Here is a 22,695-nt window from a genome sequence, read left to right on the forward strand (position 1 = left end):
GGTGATTTGATACTTATAAGTATAAAATATTTTTAAAAAAATAATAATTTAGAAAAAATTAAAAACAGCTATCTATTAATTGCATGCATATTGTGTCACTCAGTTGTTTACCAAAAAATTTTAGATTTTTTATTTGTAATATTAATATCATATTTAAATCATGTTCTACTTTGCAAATTGTATTAAGATTTATATTTCCTGTTTAATCATGATTACATATTATGAGTTAGAGATCACACATGGAAAACAATTATCAATAGAACCTCAAGAAACGATCTCTTTTGAGCATGAATAATAAACAGATTCTTGAGTATTGAATACATTTCCCTCTGTATACAAAAAGAGTTTTTTCACAAAAAAGAATGAACTAACGGGATTAGAAATATGGACAAAAAAAAATTATAAATATCAAAAGATTTTGCTAGCGAATTCATCTACTTCGACTCCATCTATACGAGAAGATGAAGATTTTTGGGCAAGATCTCTAAGCTCTGATAAGCTTCTTCCAAGCTGTAAAGCCATCTTCATTTCAAACATTTGTCCATCTTCTCTTCTGTCAAAATCTGTTTCTTCTAATGAAGACTCGATTGATTCCTCCATAAGTGAGAAGAATCCAGCGCAGTTTCTATACATTTCAACCACCATGCCAACCTGGCCAGCATGCTCTAACGTATTAACTGTGGTAGCTATTGCACCTGCAGCCACTGCAACTATTGCCGCCCAAGAACCGTTACCCACAAATGCAGACCCAGCAGCTGCAATGCCAGTGAGCAATGGACCTGAGATGGCTAAAATCTTGTTTATCTTCAATACCAAATTTCCTAGCCTCATATAATCTTCCGTATCTTTTCCTTTTATCACTTCAATAACCTCCCTCATCTCCATTTCCAGCTCCTCACTCCACCTATTCTTTCCAGGTCTTTTGCTTTTTCTTTGGAAGTCATGAGGTTTGGGCCACCAAAGTGCAGGCTCAAATTTTGCAGGAAACTTCTCAATCATTTTCCCCAGCAAAGGAAGTGGGTAAGCTTTGTCAAGAGCCAATACCTTGTCCATTGCATTCCTCACGTCCAACTCAGTAGGATCATGAAGAGCAAGGATAGTTTGTATTTGTCTCTGAAGCTGCCTAAACAATTTCGTAGCATTACGTTGCTCTTCTGCAAGCTGTGAGGGCTGTATTTTGTTCATTATAAATAACATCCCTGTAGCTGCAGTAAACAAGAGTGTTGACGATAGCTTCAAAGCCAAAAGAGGAGCTCCTGCCCCACCAGTTGCTGCAATACCAGCCATGGTTGTAGCTGTGAGAGTGATCATGTTAATGGAATTCAAAAGAAGTTTGTTCCAATTGTCACGTTGCTCACCCACATTCTGATGCATCTCCACTCTATCAGCTACAGCCTCTAAGATCGCATAAAGCTTGGCTGTTGCTTTAGATGTTGAGGAATTGACAGAAGATTCCTTATCTATTCTGGGAAGGGTCACAGTACTTTTCTCTATAGCGATTGTGTTTGTGTACCCATTTCTTAAAATCAGATCCTCAACCAAGTTTGTTGATGGTGTTTTTGGAACTGGGAAACGGATTCTTGGAAGCTTAGGGGCAGAAATTGCAGCATTTATTCTTTTTGATGAAGATGATGCCCTTGAGGAGGAGGACGAGAGGAGATTTGAAGCTTGCAAAGAAGCCATGCATACGATGGATATGGAGCGTAAATTCTTTAGTTATCTCCCTGGTTTCTTTCTTTGATGTTCTGGTTAGGTGATGAACTGATGATGGATGAAAATGGAGAGACCCCAAGAACCTATTTATAATATGGGGTAGTATATCGAACATAACTGAAGAGAAACGGTCATGGTTGGAAATATGGACTGCCCGATTGAGTTGACTGGACTCATTCCTTCATAATTTTCCAGTTCAAAATTATATATTCTCCCAAGAAAGCTAAGGCTTGGGAGCCTTAATATTAATTACACGCTGCTACACTCTAGCTATTAATATTAAAATAACTTTTACATCTGATTAATTATAACAATGCCTTTGACTTCAGAGAAACTATATACATATATCAAATACCTTCAAAAGTTACATGTCCTCTCCCACTTCATATATAGTTCTTTCCCTTCCAATATAGATGGAGGAGGTCTCCTCACGGCAGCCCTATGGATTAAACTGTATCAAATTAGACCCATATAAATTATTGATAATTATTTCTAAGTTTTTTAAGGTTTCGTATTTCATACTTTAATTTACGTCAAAATAAATAATCAAAAAGATATTATTATAATTTTTATACCTTTTTCGGTTCTTGACTATGGAAACATTATTTCTTTATTATTTTTATATGGTATACTATTAAAATAATTTTTTTACTAAATGTTAGAATTTACAATAAAAATTTTATAATGGCATTAATTTTGTTATTTATAAAACTAACATATAAAACAGAAATATGAATAATTATTGCTACATAGTATATAAAAAAGATATGGCAGCAATCTTTGTTATTATTAAAAATTTTATGCAACATTATTTTTTTTACAATAATCACAATTTTTTTAATAAAATACCTACGAAAGTAATTTTATAGTAATAATATGCAACAATTTAGATATTACTGTAATAAATTTATGACAGTAAATTTTATATATTTAACAGTAAAAATTATTAATTACTGCTAAATCTAATAATTTTTTAGTGTAATATATATATATTAAAAGAGGAATTTTAGAATATTAAAATTATTAATGGTTATTTTTATATATATAATAAAAAAATCCTACAATAAATGTGGCCGTGAAAATATTTGAAACAAGCTATAAGATTTAATTTTTTATTAATATTTAAATATGAAAGAAATTACCATAAAAATTTAATTATAATTGCGAATGTGCATCTGTGTTATTCCCTTATTGTCATTTTATAAACTTTTGAAAATTTATATATTGATTTTTTTTATAACTCGATCTCAGAATAATTCTAAAGATGATTCTAGCAGCTAAAGTTTATTAATATATAATGATTTTATTTTTAAATTAGGAGGTTATTAATTAAATGTCTTAATTACTTTTTCTTTCAGGGAAAAAGTATTTTTCATTAATTTAACTACAAAATAATTTTCATTGATAAAAATTTCCTAAGACTCTAACATTAAAAAAATTGAAAAAAATATGTTGTAAAATAAGTAAATTTATTTTAATTCAACTACATTTAATTTTGAGATTTTATAATATCGTTAAGCTAAAAATCAATGAGATTTTATAATTTTGAGATTTTCATGATTCTAGTGATCTTATACATATTGCCACTCGTAATTGTTCTTGAAAGAGAAATATATACTAAAGAATTTTAGATTTTTTAATATTATTGTAATATTAATATTATATTTAATAATGTTCTATTTTGCAAATTATATTAAGATTTATATTTCCTGTTTAATCATAATTACATATTGAGTTAGAGATCACTCATGGAAAAATATTATCAATAGAACATTAAATAACAAAATGGTGAACGATTTGTATAAAATTAATTGAGAGCAAGAACTAAGCTAAGAATAAACAAGAAACGCTCTTCTGTGGGCATGAAGAATAAACAGATTCCAGAGTATTAATAGAATACATTTCCCTCTCAGAAGATATATACAAAAAGAAGTTTTCATAAAAAAGAATGAACTAATTAGATTATAAACATGGACCAAAAAAATTATGAACATCAAAAGAGTTTGCTAGCGAATTCATCTACTTCGATTCCGTATATACGAGAAGATGAAGAATTTTGGGCAAGTTCTCTAAGCTCTGATAAGCTTCTTCCAAGCTGTAAAGCCATCTTCATTTCAAACATTTCCCCATCTTCTCTTCTGTCAAAATCTGTTTCTTCTAATGAAGACTCGATTGATTCCTCCATAAGTGAGAAGAATCCAGCGCAGTTTCTATACATTTCAACCACCATACCAACCTGGCCAGCATGCTCAAACGTATTAACTGTGGTAGCTAATGCACCTGCAGCCACTGCAACTATTGCCGCCCAAGAACCGTTACCCACAAATGCAGACCCAGCAGCTGCAATGCCTGTGAGCAATGGACCTGAGATGGCTAAAATCTTGTTTATCTTCAGTGCCAAGTTTCCTAGCCTCATATAATCTTCTGTATCTTTTCCTTTTATCACTTCAATAACCTCCCTCATCTCCGCTTCCAGCTCCTCACTCCATTCATTCTTTCCAGGTCTTTTGCTTTTTCTTTGGAAGTCATGAGATTTGGGCCACCAAACAGCAGGCTCAAATTTTGCAGGAAACTTTTCAATCATTTTCCCCAGCAAAGGAAGTGGGTAAGCTTTGTCAAGAGCCAATACATTGTCCATTGCATCCTTCACGTCCAACTCAGCAGGATCATAAAGAGCAAGTGTCGTTTGTATTTGGCTCTGAAGCTGCCTAAACAATTTTGTAGCATTACGTTGCTCTTCTGCAAGCTGTGAGGGCTGTATTTTGTTCATTATATATAACATGCCTGTGGCTGCAGTGAACAAGAGTGTTGACGACAGCCTCAATGCCAAAAGAGGAGCTCCTGCCCCTCCAGTTGCTGCAACACCAGCCATGGTTGTAGCTGTGAGAGTGATCATGTTAATGGAGTTCAAAAGAAGTTTATTCCAATTGTCACGTTGCTCGCCAACGTTTTTATCCATCTCAGCCCTATCAGCAACAGTCTCTAAGATGGCATAAAGCTGGGAAATTTCCTTAGCAGAAGCAGCAGTGGAATTGATGAAAGGTTCATCTATTGTTGTGGTAGCGGCATTCTTTTCTAATGGGACGGTGTTTGAGAAGGAACCTCTTAAAATCATTTCCTTAATCGAATTTCTAGGTAGTGGGAAACGGATTTTAGGAAGTTTAGGGACAGAAATAGCAGCATTGATTCTTTTTGAAGAAGTAGTACTTGATGAGGAAGAGAATAGAAGACCTGAAGTTTGTAGGGAAGCCATGAATGGTTTTCTTTTAGTTTTCTTGTGTGCTTTAATTTTATTCTGTACGTAGCTGATAATGGAGGTGGAGAGACACAAAGGGAACCTATTTATAACTCATAGCATGGGATAGTTTCGTACTACCAAATATATAAGCGAAGAGAAGAGAAGGGGGTTGAAAAATTGAAAATATGGGCTGCTTGATCAAGCTGACTAATGACTATGCCCATTTGACTGGACTCGTTCCTTCCTCATTTTCATGTTAAATCAGTTTCAGGGTATAATTTTTCAAAAGCTTGGGTTCGATTGGATTGTATTATATATTTTTTTTAAGTAGAGAAATTTTATTATAGAAAGAAGTCAGGAAAAATTTAGTATATAATACTAATTTAAACCCTGCCTAATAGATCTCCCTAATAAATTGTAGGATTTGTTAATTAATAGAATTTTCTTTAATCTAATTTATCACAAATTAAATTTTGTTTCATCAAATATTTTATATTTTCAATCATAAACTATAAAATAAATAAAATTCATACATAATGAATTAGGTCATCATGCATAATAATCTCCCATTTCATTGCTGTTTCCTATCGATCCCCACAGGGCATAAGTTGAGATGGTCTTAACCCTTACGGCTGCCTTGCGTTGGATAAAACTATAGAATTTAGCAATTTTTTGAATTCCTAGTACGTACGTAGTCTATGGCTTCTTTATCAAGAAATCAAAGCTTCTTTATTTTTATTAGATAATTATATCTAAAGATAGAATATACGCCCACGTATAAATTAATAGAGGGAAAGGACTATTATTAAAACCATGATAATTTTAATAGAGTCATAATTCTCATATAATCCACACTCACGCACACTCAACCTACTGGTAGATGGGTTTGTCTCGATTTTTTTATCTCAGACTTACGCACATCGACTCTCTTCTCAGCTTTTTGTCTTTATTTTATCAGAGATAATACACACATACACACAGGGTAGTGACGAAAATGAATCATTATTAAAATTATGACAATTTTAACAGAATATTTATTCTTATATAACTTATACTCACGTACATTTCATAACCGATGTGAGATCCCTAAGAACATTTTATTAAATAATTGAAAAGGTAAAATGTCAAATAGAAAAAAATATATTTATTTAATTTTAATTTTTACCCACTTTCATTGCATTCTTGGCCATGAAACATTAATGTTAGTCTTGAAGCTATAACATGGGGTGTAAATTGAAGTAAATACCTTTTTCCTCTTTTCTTGTTTTTCTTCGCTTTGAATGGTTCAAAAGATGTCACGACCCAACCTCAGGGCCGGACCGGCACTAGGACCTGGGCCAGCCTAAAGCCCCCGAGGCCCGTAGTAAGCCTAACTGTTCATTAACCCAACTCTAAGGCCCATTTGGGCCCAATTTCAAGAAAACAAACAGACAGAGTCCGGCCATAAAATGGACTTTCCAACGGGGAGTTTTCGACTCACCCGACCTGTAAACACAATATATAGTCAATTGGGGAGCTCAGCTCACCCTCCACATTCTCATCAACATAATAATAAATGGGAGCTCAGCTCCCTCATCCAATCCATCAAACCGACATAGAATATTAAGTTTACAGGTCCAACATGATAATAATATTACAAACCAAATTCAAATAAATACTGCTAACACATGCGGAAATTCTAGGAGTAAATAAAATTACACAAATATCGATAAACAACCTGCGAAGTATAAAAGCAGGTTAACTCAGAATAAAATATCCTCCTGTGGCCTGTAAAAATTTTTGAACAGGAGTGAGCGTTCGACTCAGAGAGTAAAATATCAATCTTAACTATAATCTCTATAACTATCTGAACTAATGCACCCTGTAGAGTGAAATGCAACATAAACAACATTTTCACATCATAACATCAAAAAGGTAATTTGGAGCACTCACACACCCTGTAGTATCAATCATAACATATGGGAGCTGATCCCTATCTGACTCTCTTTAATCCAACTGGTGCCCGAATTACTCAAGCTCGGACTTCCACTTAATAACCAAATCGAGGGTCCCAGTAATTACTCAAGCCGTGACTACCCCTCGAAGGATCGGGTCCCAATTACTCAAGCCGTGACTACCCGTCCTATCCATAGTCCACACCACATCACACGCATGCGCACGCACACTGCTCCAAATTACCACAACAACATCCATGGCACATCAACAGTTATGAATGCAACATAAATCGTGCCTAGAGTTTAACTACATAAATATATGCATATAAGTGATGCATGGGCATGCTGAATAAATAATAATATCGAAATTACAATTAAAATTAATATTTTACTCACAGACATGACGATGGTCACTGAGGCGGCTGGGCGGAGGAAGAAGGCTGTCCCGGCTCACCTGACAATTTTATTACAATCATTTAATAAATTTGACTCAATACAAACAAAGAAAAAGACCAATACGTCCTAAGTCGTGCCGAAAATCCAGCAGAGTCCCCCCTATACCTAGGACCTACCCAACCTGCAAAAGGGCTAAAAACGCACTTCTATATTCACAATCCATATATCAACAGTTCAATCATATCACACAGCCCCTCCTGGGCCCATCAAATCAGTCATCCATCACAATACGCAAAATTTCAATTTAGTCCTTATTATTGATCATTTTTGCAAAAACTGCCCAAACAAGCTCTAAAAATTATAAAACTTTGCCCCGCGGTCCTTAGCAATATTACTAAGCTATTGCAAAAAGAATCGTAATTTTCTAAGCTACCACGAATATTTTATGGATTTTTAATCCTATTTAAGCACTAGAAAATTACGAAAAAGCAAGGTTCGGGTTTACCTTTGCCGATTCCGACTTCGGAAACGCGCTCGGGACGTCTGACAATGGGGGGCTAGCCAAAACCTCGGTCCAATTCGGAGACTTTTCCGTGCAGTGCATGCGCCGGAATTTTGCAGACCGGTCAACTGTCGAATTTCCGCGAATCGAGGATACCTACACGAAGCCCATAACACGGGGGTTAGTACATAAATTTTTCAGAATTTTCTAAGCTCATTTAATGCTCGAAAATACACTGCGAAGTTCCGTGGGACCCACCGAAAAACGGTGTAGGAAAAATTCGAAATTTATGTCGTTGCGAAGCTCTCGACGAGTGGAGCGTGCTGGTAGCCTCGGTTTTCTCGTGGGATTCACAGTTTTCGAGAAATCTAGCCCAAAAGTCGAAATGGGCAAAAATCTTCCCGAGCAAAAATCGGACAAACCGCTCGATGGATTTCGGCGTTCTTGGTGTCTATGGAAAGCTCTCGTCGAGTAGATGATTTTAGACACAAGACCCGGTCCAATCGGTGGCCGGATCGGCCGGATTTGGCCGGGGAAGCTGGGCAGCGCCGCAGCGCGGCGTTGCGCGTTTTCGAGCGTTTAGGCGGCCGGCCATTGAGGCTGGCGGCCGGCCGGTATTTGGCTGGCGACGCCTTGATCAGCTGAAGTGGTGGTGGTGGCCGTGGTGGGGAGGAGAGAGAAAAGAGAGAGAAAAGGGAGAGGGACGACGCGCGCGGGGAAGAAAAAGGGAAGAAGGAAAAAGGCCGGTCCGATTCGACCGGTCCGATCCGGTCCGGTTCGATTCGGCCGGTTCGATTCGGGATACAAAATTTTGAATTTTTACTCTGCCTCGGGACCAAAAACGAGGTCCAAAAATTCCGAAAAAATTTCAGAAAACTCAGAAAAATACGTAGACTCCAAATATATTTTTTGTTTCGCCACGTGGTCTTTAAATTAATTTTTAAAAATCATCAAAGTTTATATTTTCGGAAAATCGAACCCGATTTTTAAAATCCGAAAAATCTCAAAAAATTCCTAAAATTTAAATAAAATTAAAATATCAAAAATACTCATAAATAATAAAATTTTGGGGTGTTACAAAAGATGAGTTAAAATTTATGCCCATTTGATATTGCTATTGCTAAATTATCAAATCCAAGACCTTAATTACTTCTATTTTTCTTTTTCTTGTTTAGTAGTAGTAATTATTTTGCACGAGCAACAATTCTTATCTATATTAAATCGATTCAAAATATAAAAATGTAAGATACATATATTTAATAAATAGTTCTTATCATATGTCTTAAATTTGAATCAGATTAATAGGTCACACTAATTTCGGAAAATTCAATCCATGTATATATGATCAATGGCAAGTTTGTAAATGCAATAGCTACCTCGTATGGTTTTTTTAATGGTATTAATTTTAATGTACTTAAGCTGATTTGAAAACAAAAATGAATAAAGGTTAAATAATATAAAAAAAAAAATTTTAAAAACATTTTTCAATTATAAACTTATTTTTAGAAAAAAAAATTATAAGATAATTTACTAATTTTACAACATAAATTGTCAACACAATAAATTTCTAATATCATTAAATTAAATTTATTATTGTTAATTCTAAATAAAATTAAGAAAAATAAATAATACAAAAACATGGGAGGAAATTTATTTTATTTTAATTTAAACTTTTTTCGCATTAAACATTTACTAAAGAAAAAAAAATTAACGGTCCTCGAATCAATAATTTGATGGTTGAGGGCTTACTTTAAATAAAGCATATGAAGACCATAAGATGAATTTAATTTTTAAAATAAAAAAAAAAATTTTAAAGTATTTAGGTTAATTTTAAGTGATAAATTATCAAATACATTAAGAATAATATTCTTCTTTATATAAATTTAAATTTTATTTTTTTATAATTTGTTAAAAAATTATATATATAAATATAAAAAGTATTAAAATTTATTTCTGATGCGACCCATTAGTCATCACAATAAGCCATATCCAAAACGAAGTGAAGAAAGAAATGTACATTGTTCTATTATTAAAAAAAAATAATAAATATAACTAATAAAATTCAATTATTTCAATAAGGGTAAGTTTAATTCAATTTTATTTTTTGTTAATTAATTCTAAAAAATTTTGATTTTCTCTTATTAATTTAATTATCTATAATTTGGTAAATAAAACAATTAAATTTTTATTAATTAATAGATTAATTATAATTTATTTATAATTATTATTTTTATAATTTTATAATAATACTAACTTGTGATTATTTTTTTACTCACAATAAATCACATTATCATCTTTTATAAATAAAATTTATAAATATATTTTTATTAATAATTAATTAATTAATAATATATAATATATATTATATTTTTTGCTTAATTCAATTATAATCGATAATTAACTAAATGTTTTTAATTTTGATTAATTTTAATGTAATTTAATTTGATTAATTTTTTAAATTAATTAAAATTTTGATTAATTAAAAATTTAATTTACTTTGATTATTCAGATGAAGTCTAGCAAAAGGGGTCATTGTAGTGGTTGAAGTATAGTTTATTTGGTAAATGATCTAGGGTCTACTCTAAGCTCCATTAGTTGAAATGCTATATTATCCTAATTGGTATACACTAACGAGCTCTCGAAGTATGCACTTGTCATAAGGTCTATTTGTAAGGTATGAAATTTATAGAATTTGAAATAAGAGTTGACCATCATGTGTGAGTTGGAGATGTTAGAAATATTGTTTGGGTCACCCTTATGGGTCAACCCAAATCTGTTAGACTTAAAACCAGAACTAAGAACAATCACATGAAAAGTCATGTGCATTGCCAAAAGGTGACAAAATCCAAGAGTGATGTATATTAGTTAAAAGATGTAACTACACGAAGAGATGCTACTTTTCTTAATAGTTATATACATGTGATGCAATTATTAGCCAAAAGGTGACAGGACTTATAAATAACCAAGTTTTGTCTTTATTAATGAGGCAAGAAAAACACACATTGTGCAAGTGATTTGTATATTGCATTACTCGACTTTTTAGAAGACTCTCTTTTTGATTCATTTGTAGAGTAATTGGTTTCTACAAATAAGGTGCATATCTAGACTGTGAATAATCTATATAGTTTATGTTATTTATATAATTATATGGTAGACTAGTGAAATAATTATGATAGAGATTTTATGGTTGTATGAATATGGATTGAAATTTATAGATTTGAATCCATATGTTGGGTCTTCAATATTTTTTCTTCGGTTGGGAAACACATCTATCCTCTTGGGGGAGTGTTGACATGTCCAACCTCTATCCCAAGCATCATCAAGGGATTATTGTTTAGTGTAAGTACAACTGCAGTCGTTGCAGTTGTAGAAGTCTTGGGTTTACAACCATAAGAATGTAGCTCAGAAAAAAGCAGAGCATAAAAAGCATTGGTATGGTCAGACCTGCCATGATTTCATGTCCTCAACATGGTTTTAGGTGCTTATTTGTCTATGGTCTATGCCCTTTTGTGAACTACTGTTATACTCAATTCATATAGGCATTTTAGGGTAGTTTTGCATCCATTTTGCCCTCATATTTTAGTATATTTTATGTTTTTAGCTTTATTTTATCTTATTTGTTAATTTTAGATACTTTATATTTGATTTTCATAATTTTTATTGTTTTGATAGGATTTTGTGGCAAAATCGAAGATCAATGAGTGCAATAGGAAATAATTTGAAGAGATTTGAAGTTCTTTAAGCATGGAGGAAAGTTGAAGAAATCAAGCCTTGAAAGAGCAAACTAGCCGAAATTTGCTTGAGACTTTGCTTAAGACCATGCTTAGGGTAAAACGGCAGTACTTAAGGAGCAGCACAAGTCAAGCACCAGCAGAAGAGTCCATTCTACTCTAAGTCTGCCGAGATTTCTTTGAAGGTCCGCAACCTTAAGCGAGCAGTCGACTAGAGGCTAAAATTTGCTAAGAAGTCGCTTAGGGTTAAATTTGAACCCTAAGCTGAATGCCCGACGTGAATAGTCTTTGGACTTGGATAATTTTACACCTCATTTCCTATCCACTCCTTGTCTTTTATTTACTTTTAGGGCAACTTTTAGGGACCATATAAATTCATCATTTCTTTATTTTTGCCACAAGAGGAAGGGAAGAGAAAAAAAAAGGAAAGAAAAATAGAATAGAGAAAAGGGAGGAGACTCCATTTTCTTTTGGGGAGGAGCTACTGCACCAGTTTTGGAGCTCCAGAAACCAGAGACTTTGGTTCTTCCACCTGGGTTTTTCTATTTCAGTCCTCTTATCATGTTTTCCTTTACTTTTCCATCAATATTTCTTGTAAATACCATCATGAGTGAGTAATTTCTTTAGATTTCAGAGTTGGGAAATATGTCTTAGATTAATTTGTGGATTTGGACTGGGTATTTCCTTATTTTATATGAATATGAGTTTTGATTCCTTCCTTGTGTGCTTGATTTACTTGCTTAATGTTGGTACCCATTGGGTATTGTGTTAATCTTTGATTGAAGGACCGAAAGGTGAAAGTCATTGATGGGTAATCATGGATTGGAACTTAAAATCACCTAGATTTAGAAATAAACTAGGACTTTAAGAGGAATTAATTATTGGTTACAAAACTTAATGGGTTTTAAAGTAATCAAATACATACGAAAGTAGGTTTGGTTATTTTAGAATACACTTTGATTTGCTTGAAAAAGATATCAAAGGGATTTAGAATCAATTTCCTTCAAACTCTATTTTTCCCTAAAAATTGGAATGCCCAAGACAAATCCCAATTAATTTATGCATAAACCCCCAACTCTGGAATCACTTTTACCATAATTAGACTTTCGTTTAAATTACCCATTGTTAATTTTAGTTTAATTGCGAACTAGAATTAGAATTTATTTGTTTGCTCTTTACCCATTTCAATTAGATTAATCAATTTACCTTGCTCATTTACATTTACCATTTATTCATTAATCATTAGCCCAAATAATCGCTTCATTCATAGTTTAGTAATCAAACAGCAAATCCTCGTGGGAACGATACTTGATTCATCACTGTATTACTTGAGACGACCCGTATACTTGCAGATTTTCGTACATCAAGTTTTTGGCGCCGTTGCCGGGGATTTGATTTTTGTTTGATATTGAACAATTGTTTGTTTGGTTAATTTGGGCATTTTATTTTATTTCTTTTTACCATTTTACTTTGAGAATTTGTTTATTTTTGTTTTTCAGGTGCTTTATTTTATGAGAAGGACAAAAAGTGAAGAAATCAATTTATTCTTTGACCCAGAAATAGAGAAGACAGCAAAAGCTTTAAGAGCAGAATCTAAGAGGAGAAAAGCTGAAATTAAAGCTCAACAACAACAAGAAAGAGCACAAGAGCAAGAGCAATTACAAGAAGAAATGGCCAACAACAACAATAACAACCGCTCTGTGAAAGATCATGCCTATCCTAACATTGGAGATTTCATGCCAAGTATCACAAGACCAAGGGTAGAAGCTAATAATTTTGAACTGAAGCCTGCACTCTATCAGATGGTGCAACAATCACAATTTGGAGGAAATCCAAGTGAAAGTCCACATGTGCATCTAGCACACTTTCTTGAGATAAGCGATATGTTGAAGATAAATGGAGTTTCTGATGATGCAATTCGACTCAGATTATTTCCTTTTTCTCTGAAGGACCGAGCTAGAGAGTGGTTACATTCTTTGCCACCGGGTTCTATCACAACATGGGATGAACTTTCTCAAGCATTTTTAGCTCAATATTTTCCACCAAGCAAGATAGCTAAGCTGAGAAATGAGCTGACTTCTTTTAAACCTAGAGATGATGAGAGCTTGTATGAAGCATGGGAGAGGTACAAGGATTTGCAAAGGAGATGTCCACATCATGGGATTCCTAAGTGGATGCTTGTTCAACACTTTTACAATGGAGTTTCACCAGCTATTAGAAGTACAATTGATGCATCTTCTGGAGGTGACCTTATGGAGAAATCTGAAGATGAAGCTTTTTCTGCTCTTGATAAAATTGCTTATAACAACTACCAATGGAGTTGTGAGAGGAATGAGATCAAGAAACCAGCTGGTATGTTTGAGCTTGATGCCATGAATATGATTAATGCTAAGTTTGATGCTTTGACAAGGAAAATGGACAAGCTAAGCATGAAAGTAGATTCTTCAGCCGGAGGTTCTAGTACTTCAGTAGAAGTTGGAGCTGCAAATGTCAACTGTGCAGCAGATTTTTCTACACTTAATCAAGGTTTTTCAAGTGAGCAAGTGGATTATGTGGGGAACTACAATCAAAGACCAGGTGGTAACTCATTTTCTGCAACTTATGATCCAGCATGGAGAAACCACCCCAATTTCTCTTGGGGAGGTAGACAAGGGCAAAATCAGAATTTTCAGCAACCTTCTGGATATCAACAAAATTAGAATTTTCAGCAGAATAGAGGCCCCCCTCCTGGAATTTCTAAACCTCAAAATGCACCTGCTCCACCTCTACCACAACAAGCACAACTAGACAAGACAGCTAGATTGGAATCTATGATTGATGCGTCCCTACCGCAAGTGCACGGGTCGTACAAGTAGTATAGAAAAGATATCGATCCCACGAGGAGTTGTGTTAATGATTGAATTTTTGATATAAATAGTTGAGTAAATTGAAATATTTTTGAAATTGAAGTAATGAATTGATTGGTAATGGAGTATGAAATCTAAATATGCAAAATTAATATTCTATTCAACAATGTATTAATTAAACTAAAATTGCATCAAATTGAAATAAGCAAGTTCAAATATGGCAATATTCAAAATGGCAAGTGATTAAATTCGATTAGAAATTAACAATAGTAAAAAGGCGATTCCGGAGTTCGGGATTTCATATTCGAGCTATTTTGGGATTTAAATCGGTTATCCAATTTTATGAAACTTATGGGTTTTAAGGAGATTAATTCTTAAATCCTTTGAATTCCCTTTCGAGTGAGACAAAGAGTGCCTTAATCAAACTAATCCTACTTTCGTGGAGTTAGAATTAATTAAGACCCATTAAGTTCTTTAATTAATCTGTGAATCCTCTTAATCCTTAGCCTATTTCTAGGTCTAAGTTAATTAAGTCCAATTTCTTGATTATCTATCACAAGGCCTTCTCCTTTCGGTGCTTCAACCATGGATTAAGAACATCACTTAATGGGATCCTACACTAAGCATGTCATTAAGCATACAAGAAATGAATAAAACTCATTAAGACCACAAAATATGGATTACCCAATCAAAATCCACAAAATATCTCAGATATTACAACCCTTACTCCAGAATCAAAAGTAAACTACTCACTATCCATAATGCTTACAAGATATGATGAGTTGAAATGGAATTAAAGCTTTAATCTAAGCTAAGAAGTAAGAAATTAAACACTAGAAATGTAGAAAAATGTAAGGAAAGAAAGAAATCTGCAAATCTTGGTTAAAAATGGTGTGGAAGGTGAAGGTGACTCTTCAAATTCTGCTCAGCCCCTCCTTTCCTTTTCTGCTCCTTTTTTGCTCCCCTCTAAAATGGGAAAATGAGACTATTTATAGCATTTTTCTGACATGGAGCCCTAAAATGGTATGTTCTAGGAGGAATTATTTGAGGGAATCTCCTGCCAGCTCATTAATGAACTCTTCATGGGACTGCATATGTGGACTGCATAAGTTATGCCGTCCCTTATGCGATTTTACTGGTTCAGGTCACTTATGCGAAGCTGCATGACTTAGTGCATAGGTTATGCACAATTTCGTGAATGTGCATAAGGGAGGCGAGAATGTGCATAAGCTATGCAGTCTCCTTATGCACATTTCGGCTGGTTCTGGAACAGTGATCTTTCTCCTTATGCAGATCTGCATAGCTTATGCGGCAAGTTATGCACAGTTTGGTCAATGCATATTTCAGCTTGAAAACTTGTTTTTGACATCTTTGGCTGTAGAAGACATCCCTCAATGGCAAAATTCTCTTCAGTCCTTCAAAAACACCATTTTTCCTACAAAACAAAGTAAAAAATACAAATTAATCCAAAATCTACAATTATGAAAAACTAACTAATTAACTAATGAAATTAGCTAAAAATGACTAATAATCAAGTAAAATGGTTATGAAATTAGACCTAAATGATTATGCAAAATGTGTGCATCAAATACCCCCAAACTCAAGCTTTTGCTTGTCCTCAAGCAAACTTTAAAATGTGATGCAAAAATTTTTAGGGGTGCCTTATCCAAAGAGCTATGAAAATTACCAATTGAAGTAACTTAACACACCTTCAGCCATACCAGCAATCCATATACCCATCCTTCAAAATGCAAAGAATTTAATGCTTATCCAAGCTTTCACCGCTTAGCCATCAAGTCAATTATCATTCAAAATCCCCAAACCAACCAATCAAAAGAGAGGGTCATGCTCAAAAGGAATTCTAGAACAATCAATAGTCAAAGTGTCTCTATATGGAATGATGGAATTGAATGAATAGATGAATAGTTTTCCAATCCCATAGGCAAATTCCCTACTCCTATCTCCACTAATGTAGCAAGTACTATCAAGAGATCAAAGGTCTTTTTAGGGATGTAATGGGGCCATGGGATTCAAAAAGAGGCTAAGAAGAAAAATGGGTAAAAAGTATTCAAAGCATGAGAATATGTTGCAATTTTGAAACATAAGGTACACTTTATTATATCTTTTTCTTTCTTTTTTTATACATAGGAGAAAGAAATACACAATGAGGATTGTTAAGTGCTAGTATATCTTACAAGACACATAAAATGGAGGGACATTTTGATACTTTAGACTTGTATTTTGCATTTTCTTTTGATGCTTGTCCCTAGAATTTGCCACCCCCAAACTCATTTCTTTTAATACTTTGGGTGGATTTCTTTCAATTTGAATGACAATAATGAAAAGTACATATACTAGCACTTTTACAAGGTGACAAGCATTTCTTCTCCCTTTTATTGTATTTTTTTATTTTTTATTTTTTATTTTTTTTTATGTACCTAATATTATGAATAATTATTCTCATAAAAAGGGTTGGAGTGTTTGGTTCATTGGCTAGGTAGTAATAAGGATTTCAAGAAAAATTAGGGATAAAAAGGCTCAAAGGGGTTTGTAAGGGTAAATTTTAATTGGGAAAAAGGGCCAAAGGTTTAAAATGAGAAGGTTTTAAATCAAAGAATGCCTAATCATCTCTCTCTTCAAGTACAGGCTGGTATTTCGCCTTGAAAGGTTTAGAAAATTTGTTCTAGGATTGGTGAGACATCATTTGACTACCTTATATCCAATAATTCCCTCTAAACACTTCCATCTCCAAATGACTAGTTGGGTGGCTTTTTGGCTAAGAAGATATAGGCAAGGGATAGACACTCCAAAACCTTGCACCTTTTAGGAAACTTTCAATCCACAAACCCAACTAAAAGGTGAGTCAAATCACTCTCATAGGCACATTTTCAATACTCAAGGGATTTGGCAAAAGATTTTAATGCATGGTGCATGATTCCTAAAATGAGTGATGCATTAACTAAATGGAGGAAGTCTATTTGTATGCAATGTGTACAATTTCTAAGTGATGTATAATGTGTGTGTAAATGTGTTATGTATATGTATGTGTGGAAATATATGTAAAATATTTACAATATATGTAAATGAAATGGGATGAGATGTTCCTATACTCAAAATGTGAAAAATGAAGCAAAAATTAAGCAAAAATCAGAATGTGCACCCCCAAACTCAAAATTGGACATTGTCCTCAATGTCTCATGCAATGGATTATCAAAAGTCAAAGCAAATAGTAATTACCAGGAATTATAAAGATTAAGAGCAAAAAGAAAGAGTTACCTGGTATGGAGCAGATGAGAATTCAAGATAAAGGGATGCATAAGAAACTGCACAGGTTATGCAGAGTTAAGTCTTTATCGAGAATATGTGCATAAGTAAGGTGCATAAGCGTGCGATTACGCATAAGAGGCAATATATGTTGCATAGGCTATGCAAGTCGATTGCAAAGGGAATATAACACATGCGATCTTTGCATAAGTAGCGTAAAGGATTACCTGAGCTATGCAAAAGCGATTCTGGAGGAAATTCATAGCTGTGCAATGTATACAAAAGCTGCTGCATGGGAATTGGCAAAAGAAATGTACAACCAGCAGTAGAAACATTTGAAATAAATACAAGTATGGGCAAATATGTACAAAAAGGCAATAAGTGCTATGAAAATCAAAGAAGACTAATGTAATAGCTATCCAATAAAACTTCAAGAAAAACAGAATTTAAAACAAACTAATTCAGAACTAACAAACATAATTCAAAACAAACTATAAATGTTGGAACATATTTACAAAGAAAAGGTCCTACAAGATTGAACAAAAGTAAAACAAAAGCTAATCGAGGTTTATTGTTTTGCCCTTGTCCAAAGATGTTGCTAAGGGGCTAGTGGCTGCTGCCGGCTGTCGAAAGGATGGTGCTGGAGGGGGTGATGGAGGTGGGGGTGGCATGCCCAAAAAGATCATGAGTTGCTTCACCATTTCCTTCAATTCTTTCTGCTTGTCCCTGGTTTCCATGACAAGGTCAAATAGGTGATCATGACGATCCTTGAGTGTATCAAGACCAGTGTCAAGCTTCCTATCCACAAAGAATATATCATCACTAAGTCTTTCAAGATATGTGAATAAGGCTTTAGTGTTGAATGCAGGAGGTGCTGTGGATGAGGAAGGTTCAGCTGTAGGAGGTATAGGCTGATCAGAGGCTGCTGGGATGTCCTGTGCAGGCTGAGGGGGTGGGGTAGGTGTAGTAGGGTGCTGTGGGACGGATGGGAAAGCTTGGGTTTCTGGTTGTGCAAGGGGCTCAGTTTCTGCTGCGGGGTGGGCGATATCAAAATATGACAAATTGAACCACTGTTTTGGTTAAGTGTCGATATCAAAATATGAAGTATCCTCAAGTGCTGGTATTGAGTGCTCTGCAGGATTAAAACCAAAATGCTTGGCTATGACAGTGATAAGCCCACCCAAAACAATGTCACCTATGGATTTGGTGGCAATATGCAGCACATGCTCACAAAAGAAATAACCAGGAGAAACTTTAACTCTGTGAAATGCACACCATAACATAAAAAGTTCAGATTTTCCCACAGCACCAGAACTAGTCCCTCTGCCCAATATGGTGCTAGCCATCAGCCTATGAATAAACCTAAGTGCAGGGTCAAGTATTTGGGATGTTTTTGATCTTCCAGCAGAGAAAGTTTGGGGTTGATTTGTGATGATTCTCCAAAATTGGGCAGCATTCCAAATGCCCTTGTTGGCTACCTCTACTCCAGTATGTGGTACTCTAAATAACCCATCAATTGCAAAACCAAAAATGCTATGAAATTGGTCTAATGACAGCTCTCTATTTTGCCCCAAGCATCTAAATTTCATAATTGGCTTATGGTCTACATCATGCAAGTTGAGGGTAGCAGAGAATGAAGAAATAAACTCCAAAACTAGAATTGGATAAACTATCTCCTGCTTATGCATAAATTCTGTCCAACCCATACCATCAAGATATGTAACTACATTGTCAAATAAACCAAGAGATTGTAAAGCATCAGCAGATATATACCTAGTGGGTTGTACCTCCCTATCCTTAAGGCGCTTAAAAGCTGCTTTTTGAATTGTATCAGGGAGAGGCCAGGGTAGCTTTGATACAAGTGAGGCTGCCGAAATTGTCTTTTTGCTGGAGGAGGGTGTAGAGGCTGGAGCTTTTGGCTTTTTGGGTGGCGGTTCCGACAATGGGGTGGGTGGGTCTTTGCGTTTGGACAGAGGAGGGGCAGAGGACATGGGTCGCACGGATTTTGATCGGATTTTGCGTTTGTATGTGGTTGGGGGAGGTGGTGGGGGCGTCGCTTGTGGAGGAGAATTGGGAGTGGGGGGTATCGATGACAATGGTGAGACTTCGAGAGGAGAAGCTGGACGGGAATGGGGAGGCGACGCCATTGTCGATTGAGAAGATGAAAGAGATAAGGGGAAAAGAAGAAAATCGAAGAAGAATGATAATTAGGGCAAATGTAGTGAGAATCGAAATGGAGGAGAAGGTGTGAGAAGGAGTTATGCCGGAATGAGGGTTGTGAGAGAGGAAGGAAGGTGAACAGGGTTTATCGGGGTGAAGGTGGGAAAGAAAAAGGAAAAAAATTTTGATTTAAATGGGTTTTGTAAAAGACTGCATAAGGGGAAAGTGCTTGTGCATAGCTTATGCACCAGCTTATGCAAGTGTTGCCCTGTTTTGAAGTTCAGAAAAATATGTCATGCAGAAGTGCATAGGCTATGCATGGTGCTTATGCAGGTCTCGGCAACTTTTAAAATTTGGGAAGTGAAGTCATGCGGGAGTGCATAAGTTATGCACTCCCCTTATGCACCTCTCGGCAGAATTGGTCTTTCAGAAAATCGGGTCATGCAGAAGTGCATAGGTCATGCACTCTGCTCATGCACTGTTCGGCAATTTTTGGAATTTGGGTTGGTGGTCATGCAGATGTGCATAAGCTATGCACTCTGCTTATGCACTCTTCGGTGGGTTTTGAGTTTCAGAGTATGAGGTCATGCAGATGTGCATAAGCTATGCACTCTGCTTATGCATGTCTCGGCAGCTTTTAGAATTTTTGGGTTTTTGGTTATACAGAAGTGCATAAGTCATGCACATTGCTTATGCACCCCTTGGCAATTTTGAGAGTCAGAGTTTTTGGTCATGCGGAAGTGCATAAGTTATGCACTCCCCTTATGCAGACTTCGGCAGAGAGAGAGAATGAAGAATTTGAAGTTATGCAAATGTGCATAGGTCATGCACTCTGCTTATGCACTGTTCTAAAGATGTGAAATTTGACAAAATTAGGCTATGCAGAGTTGCATAAGCTATGCACTCTCCTTATGCACTTGCAATAAAGGTGAAAAATGGCAAGAATTTGTGGTTATGCAGGATTGCATAAGCTATGCAGTTGCTTATGCACAATTCAACAAGATTAAGTTTGCAATGGAACATGAATTGCAAGTGTGAAAAATACCCTAGAATGAAGAAATATAATTCCATGAAGCATAAACCATGAGAATTTTTACCAAAAACACATCAATATATACAAAGTGTATCAAAAAGGCATCACACAAGCATGTAGACATTGATCCTACATAAAAGACCTTTGAGAACTATGCCATTTTGACTCAAATTCTGCAAATCAACATTTAGCACATAAAACTCCATAAAATCTGCATAAAGTTGCATCTAACCACAAATGAGAAATGAACTCTCCAAGTTTTGCCAAGAAAATGCAGCATTTCTACTTTGAATTCTACAACCCAAAGAAGCTCAAAACTGCAAAAATAACTCACTTACCACCATATTAACATTATAAGCACAAGTATTAAAAAGTTACACACCCAACCTCACCAAAAACACAAGTCATTTGCTGCAGACATCCTTTTTGCTGCAGATTCCATTTTTTTTTGCTCTGCATGAACCAGATAGCAGCTTCAGCAGTTCACCAACCTTCCTCCATTTAAATACATCCAACCTCATCAAAAACATGAGCCATTTGCAGCAGACACCCTTTTTTTTTTTTTTTTGCTGCAGAATGTACTGTTCCTCTGCATAAACCAGATTGCAGCCTCCTGACAGTTATGCAAAGCAAAACTAATCGATTTTGGGAAAATTTGAAGGACAAAATTTTCAAGTTAAGAATCACTTCCCCAGCAGTTCACCAGCCTTTCTTCATTGAATTACATCTACAAGGGACAAGATTTAACAATGTCAAAAATTGAATTTGGGGAGATTTAAGATAAAACAAAATTAATGAAAACGAAAGTAAATTAGCAAAAGCAAAATAAAAGGACTTGGGATGCCTCCCAAGAGGGCTATTTTATAGTCCTTAGCTGGACTTTTCATGAATTTCACTGAAAAGAGGTGAGGGATTGGAGAGCTTGTAACAGCTTGCTCCTATTATTGGGTCTCCAGTTATGTAATGTTTCAATCTATGCCCATTGACCTTAAAATTCCCAGATTTTTCACTCCAAATTTCTATTGCTCCATAAGGGAAAACCTTAGAAACTTTATATGGACCAGTCCACCTTGACTTAAGTTTTCCAGGGAACAATTTCAATCTTGAGTTGAACAACAAAACTAAATCACCTTCTTTGAATTCCTTTTTCCTCAGATGCTTATCATGCCAAACTTTAGTTCTTTCTTTGTAAATACGGGCACTTTCATAAGCATCCATCCTCAATTCCTCAAGCTCATTAAGTTGTAACAACCTTTTCTCACCAGCTTGCTTAAGATCAAAATTCAAGGTCTGAATGGCCCAATATGCTCTATGTTCTCCACAGGTAAATGACAAGACTTACCATACACCAACCTAAAGGGAGTAGTTCCTATAGGGGTTTTGTATGCAGTCCTACATGCCCATAAAGCATCATCTAGTTTGATAGACCAATCTTTCCTAGAATTGTTCACTGTTTTCTCCAAAATATGCTTGAGCTCTCTGTTAGAAATTTCAACTTGTCCTGAAGTTTGAGGGTGGTATGGGGTAGCTATCTTGTGCACTACACCATACTTCCTCATTAGGCTCTCAAATTGCTTATTACAAAAATGGGAACCCCCATCACTAATTATAGCTCTAGGAGCTCCAAATCTGCTCAAGACGAATTTCTTCAAAAATTTCACTACCACTCTAGCATCATTAGTTGGAGTTGCAATAGCTTCCACCCACTTTGACACATAGTCAACTCCAACTAGGATGTATCTATTACCAAATGAAGGAGGAAATGGCCCCATAAATTATATTCCCCAAACATCAAATAATTCCACTTCAAGAATATTATTTAGGGGCATTTGATCTCTTTTTGACAAATTTCCACTCCTTTGACATTTATCACAATCC

General features: G+C 35.0%; 2 protein-coding genes and 1 non-coding gene across 3 annotated transcripts; all 3 read right to left on the bottom strand.

Annotated features, from left to right (window-relative positions):
* Positions 1-194: 194 nt before the first annotated feature.
* LOC131170486 (probable F-box protein At4g22030) lies at positions 195-1,739 on the bottom strand. Its single transcript, XM_058129517.1, has one exon. The coding sequence runs from the start codon at positions 1,681-1,683 to the stop codon at positions 409-411; it is 1,275 nt and encodes a 424-aa protein (XP_057985500.1). The 5' UTR covers positions 1,684-1,739; the 3' UTR covers positions 195-408.
* A 1,834-nt stretch (positions 1,740-3,573) lies between these two features.
* Positions 3,574-5,045, bottom strand: LOC131170487 (probable F-box protein At4g22030). Its single transcript, XM_058129518.1, has one exon. It carries the CDS (start codon positions 4,964-4,966, stop codon positions 3,707-3,709), a length of 1,260 nt encoding a protein of 419 aa, XP_057985501.1. The 5' UTR covers positions 4,967-5,045; the 3' UTR covers positions 3,574-3,706.
* Positions 5,046-13,571: 8,526 nt separating this feature from the next.
* On the bottom strand, positions 13,572-13,678 carry LOC131171030 (small nucleolar RNA R71). Its single transcript, XR_009141785.1, has one exon. It is a non-coding gene; the product is annotated as a small nucleolar RNA R71 (small nucleolar RNA).
* Positions 13,679-22,695: the final 9,017 nt, after the last annotated feature.

Source organism: Hevea brasiliensis, chromosome 11 (assembly GCF_030052815.1).
Source record: "Hevea brasiliensis isolate MT/VB/25A 57/8 chromosome 11, ASM3005281v1, whole genome shotgun sequence".
In the NCBI taxonomy this organism is placed as follows: Eukaryota; Viridiplantae; Streptophyta; class Magnoliopsida; order Malpighiales; family Euphorbiaceae; genus Hevea; species Hevea brasiliensis.

Coding starts and splice junctions, on each gene's coding strand:
- LOC131170486 (XM_058129517.1), bottom strand. CDS start 1,683: ATGGCTTCTTTGCAAGCTTCAAATCTCCTCTCGTCCTCCTCCTCAAGG.
- LOC131170487 (XM_058129518.1), bottom strand. CDS start 4,966: ATGGCTTCCCTACAAACTTCAGGTCTTCTATTCTCTTCCTCATCAAGT.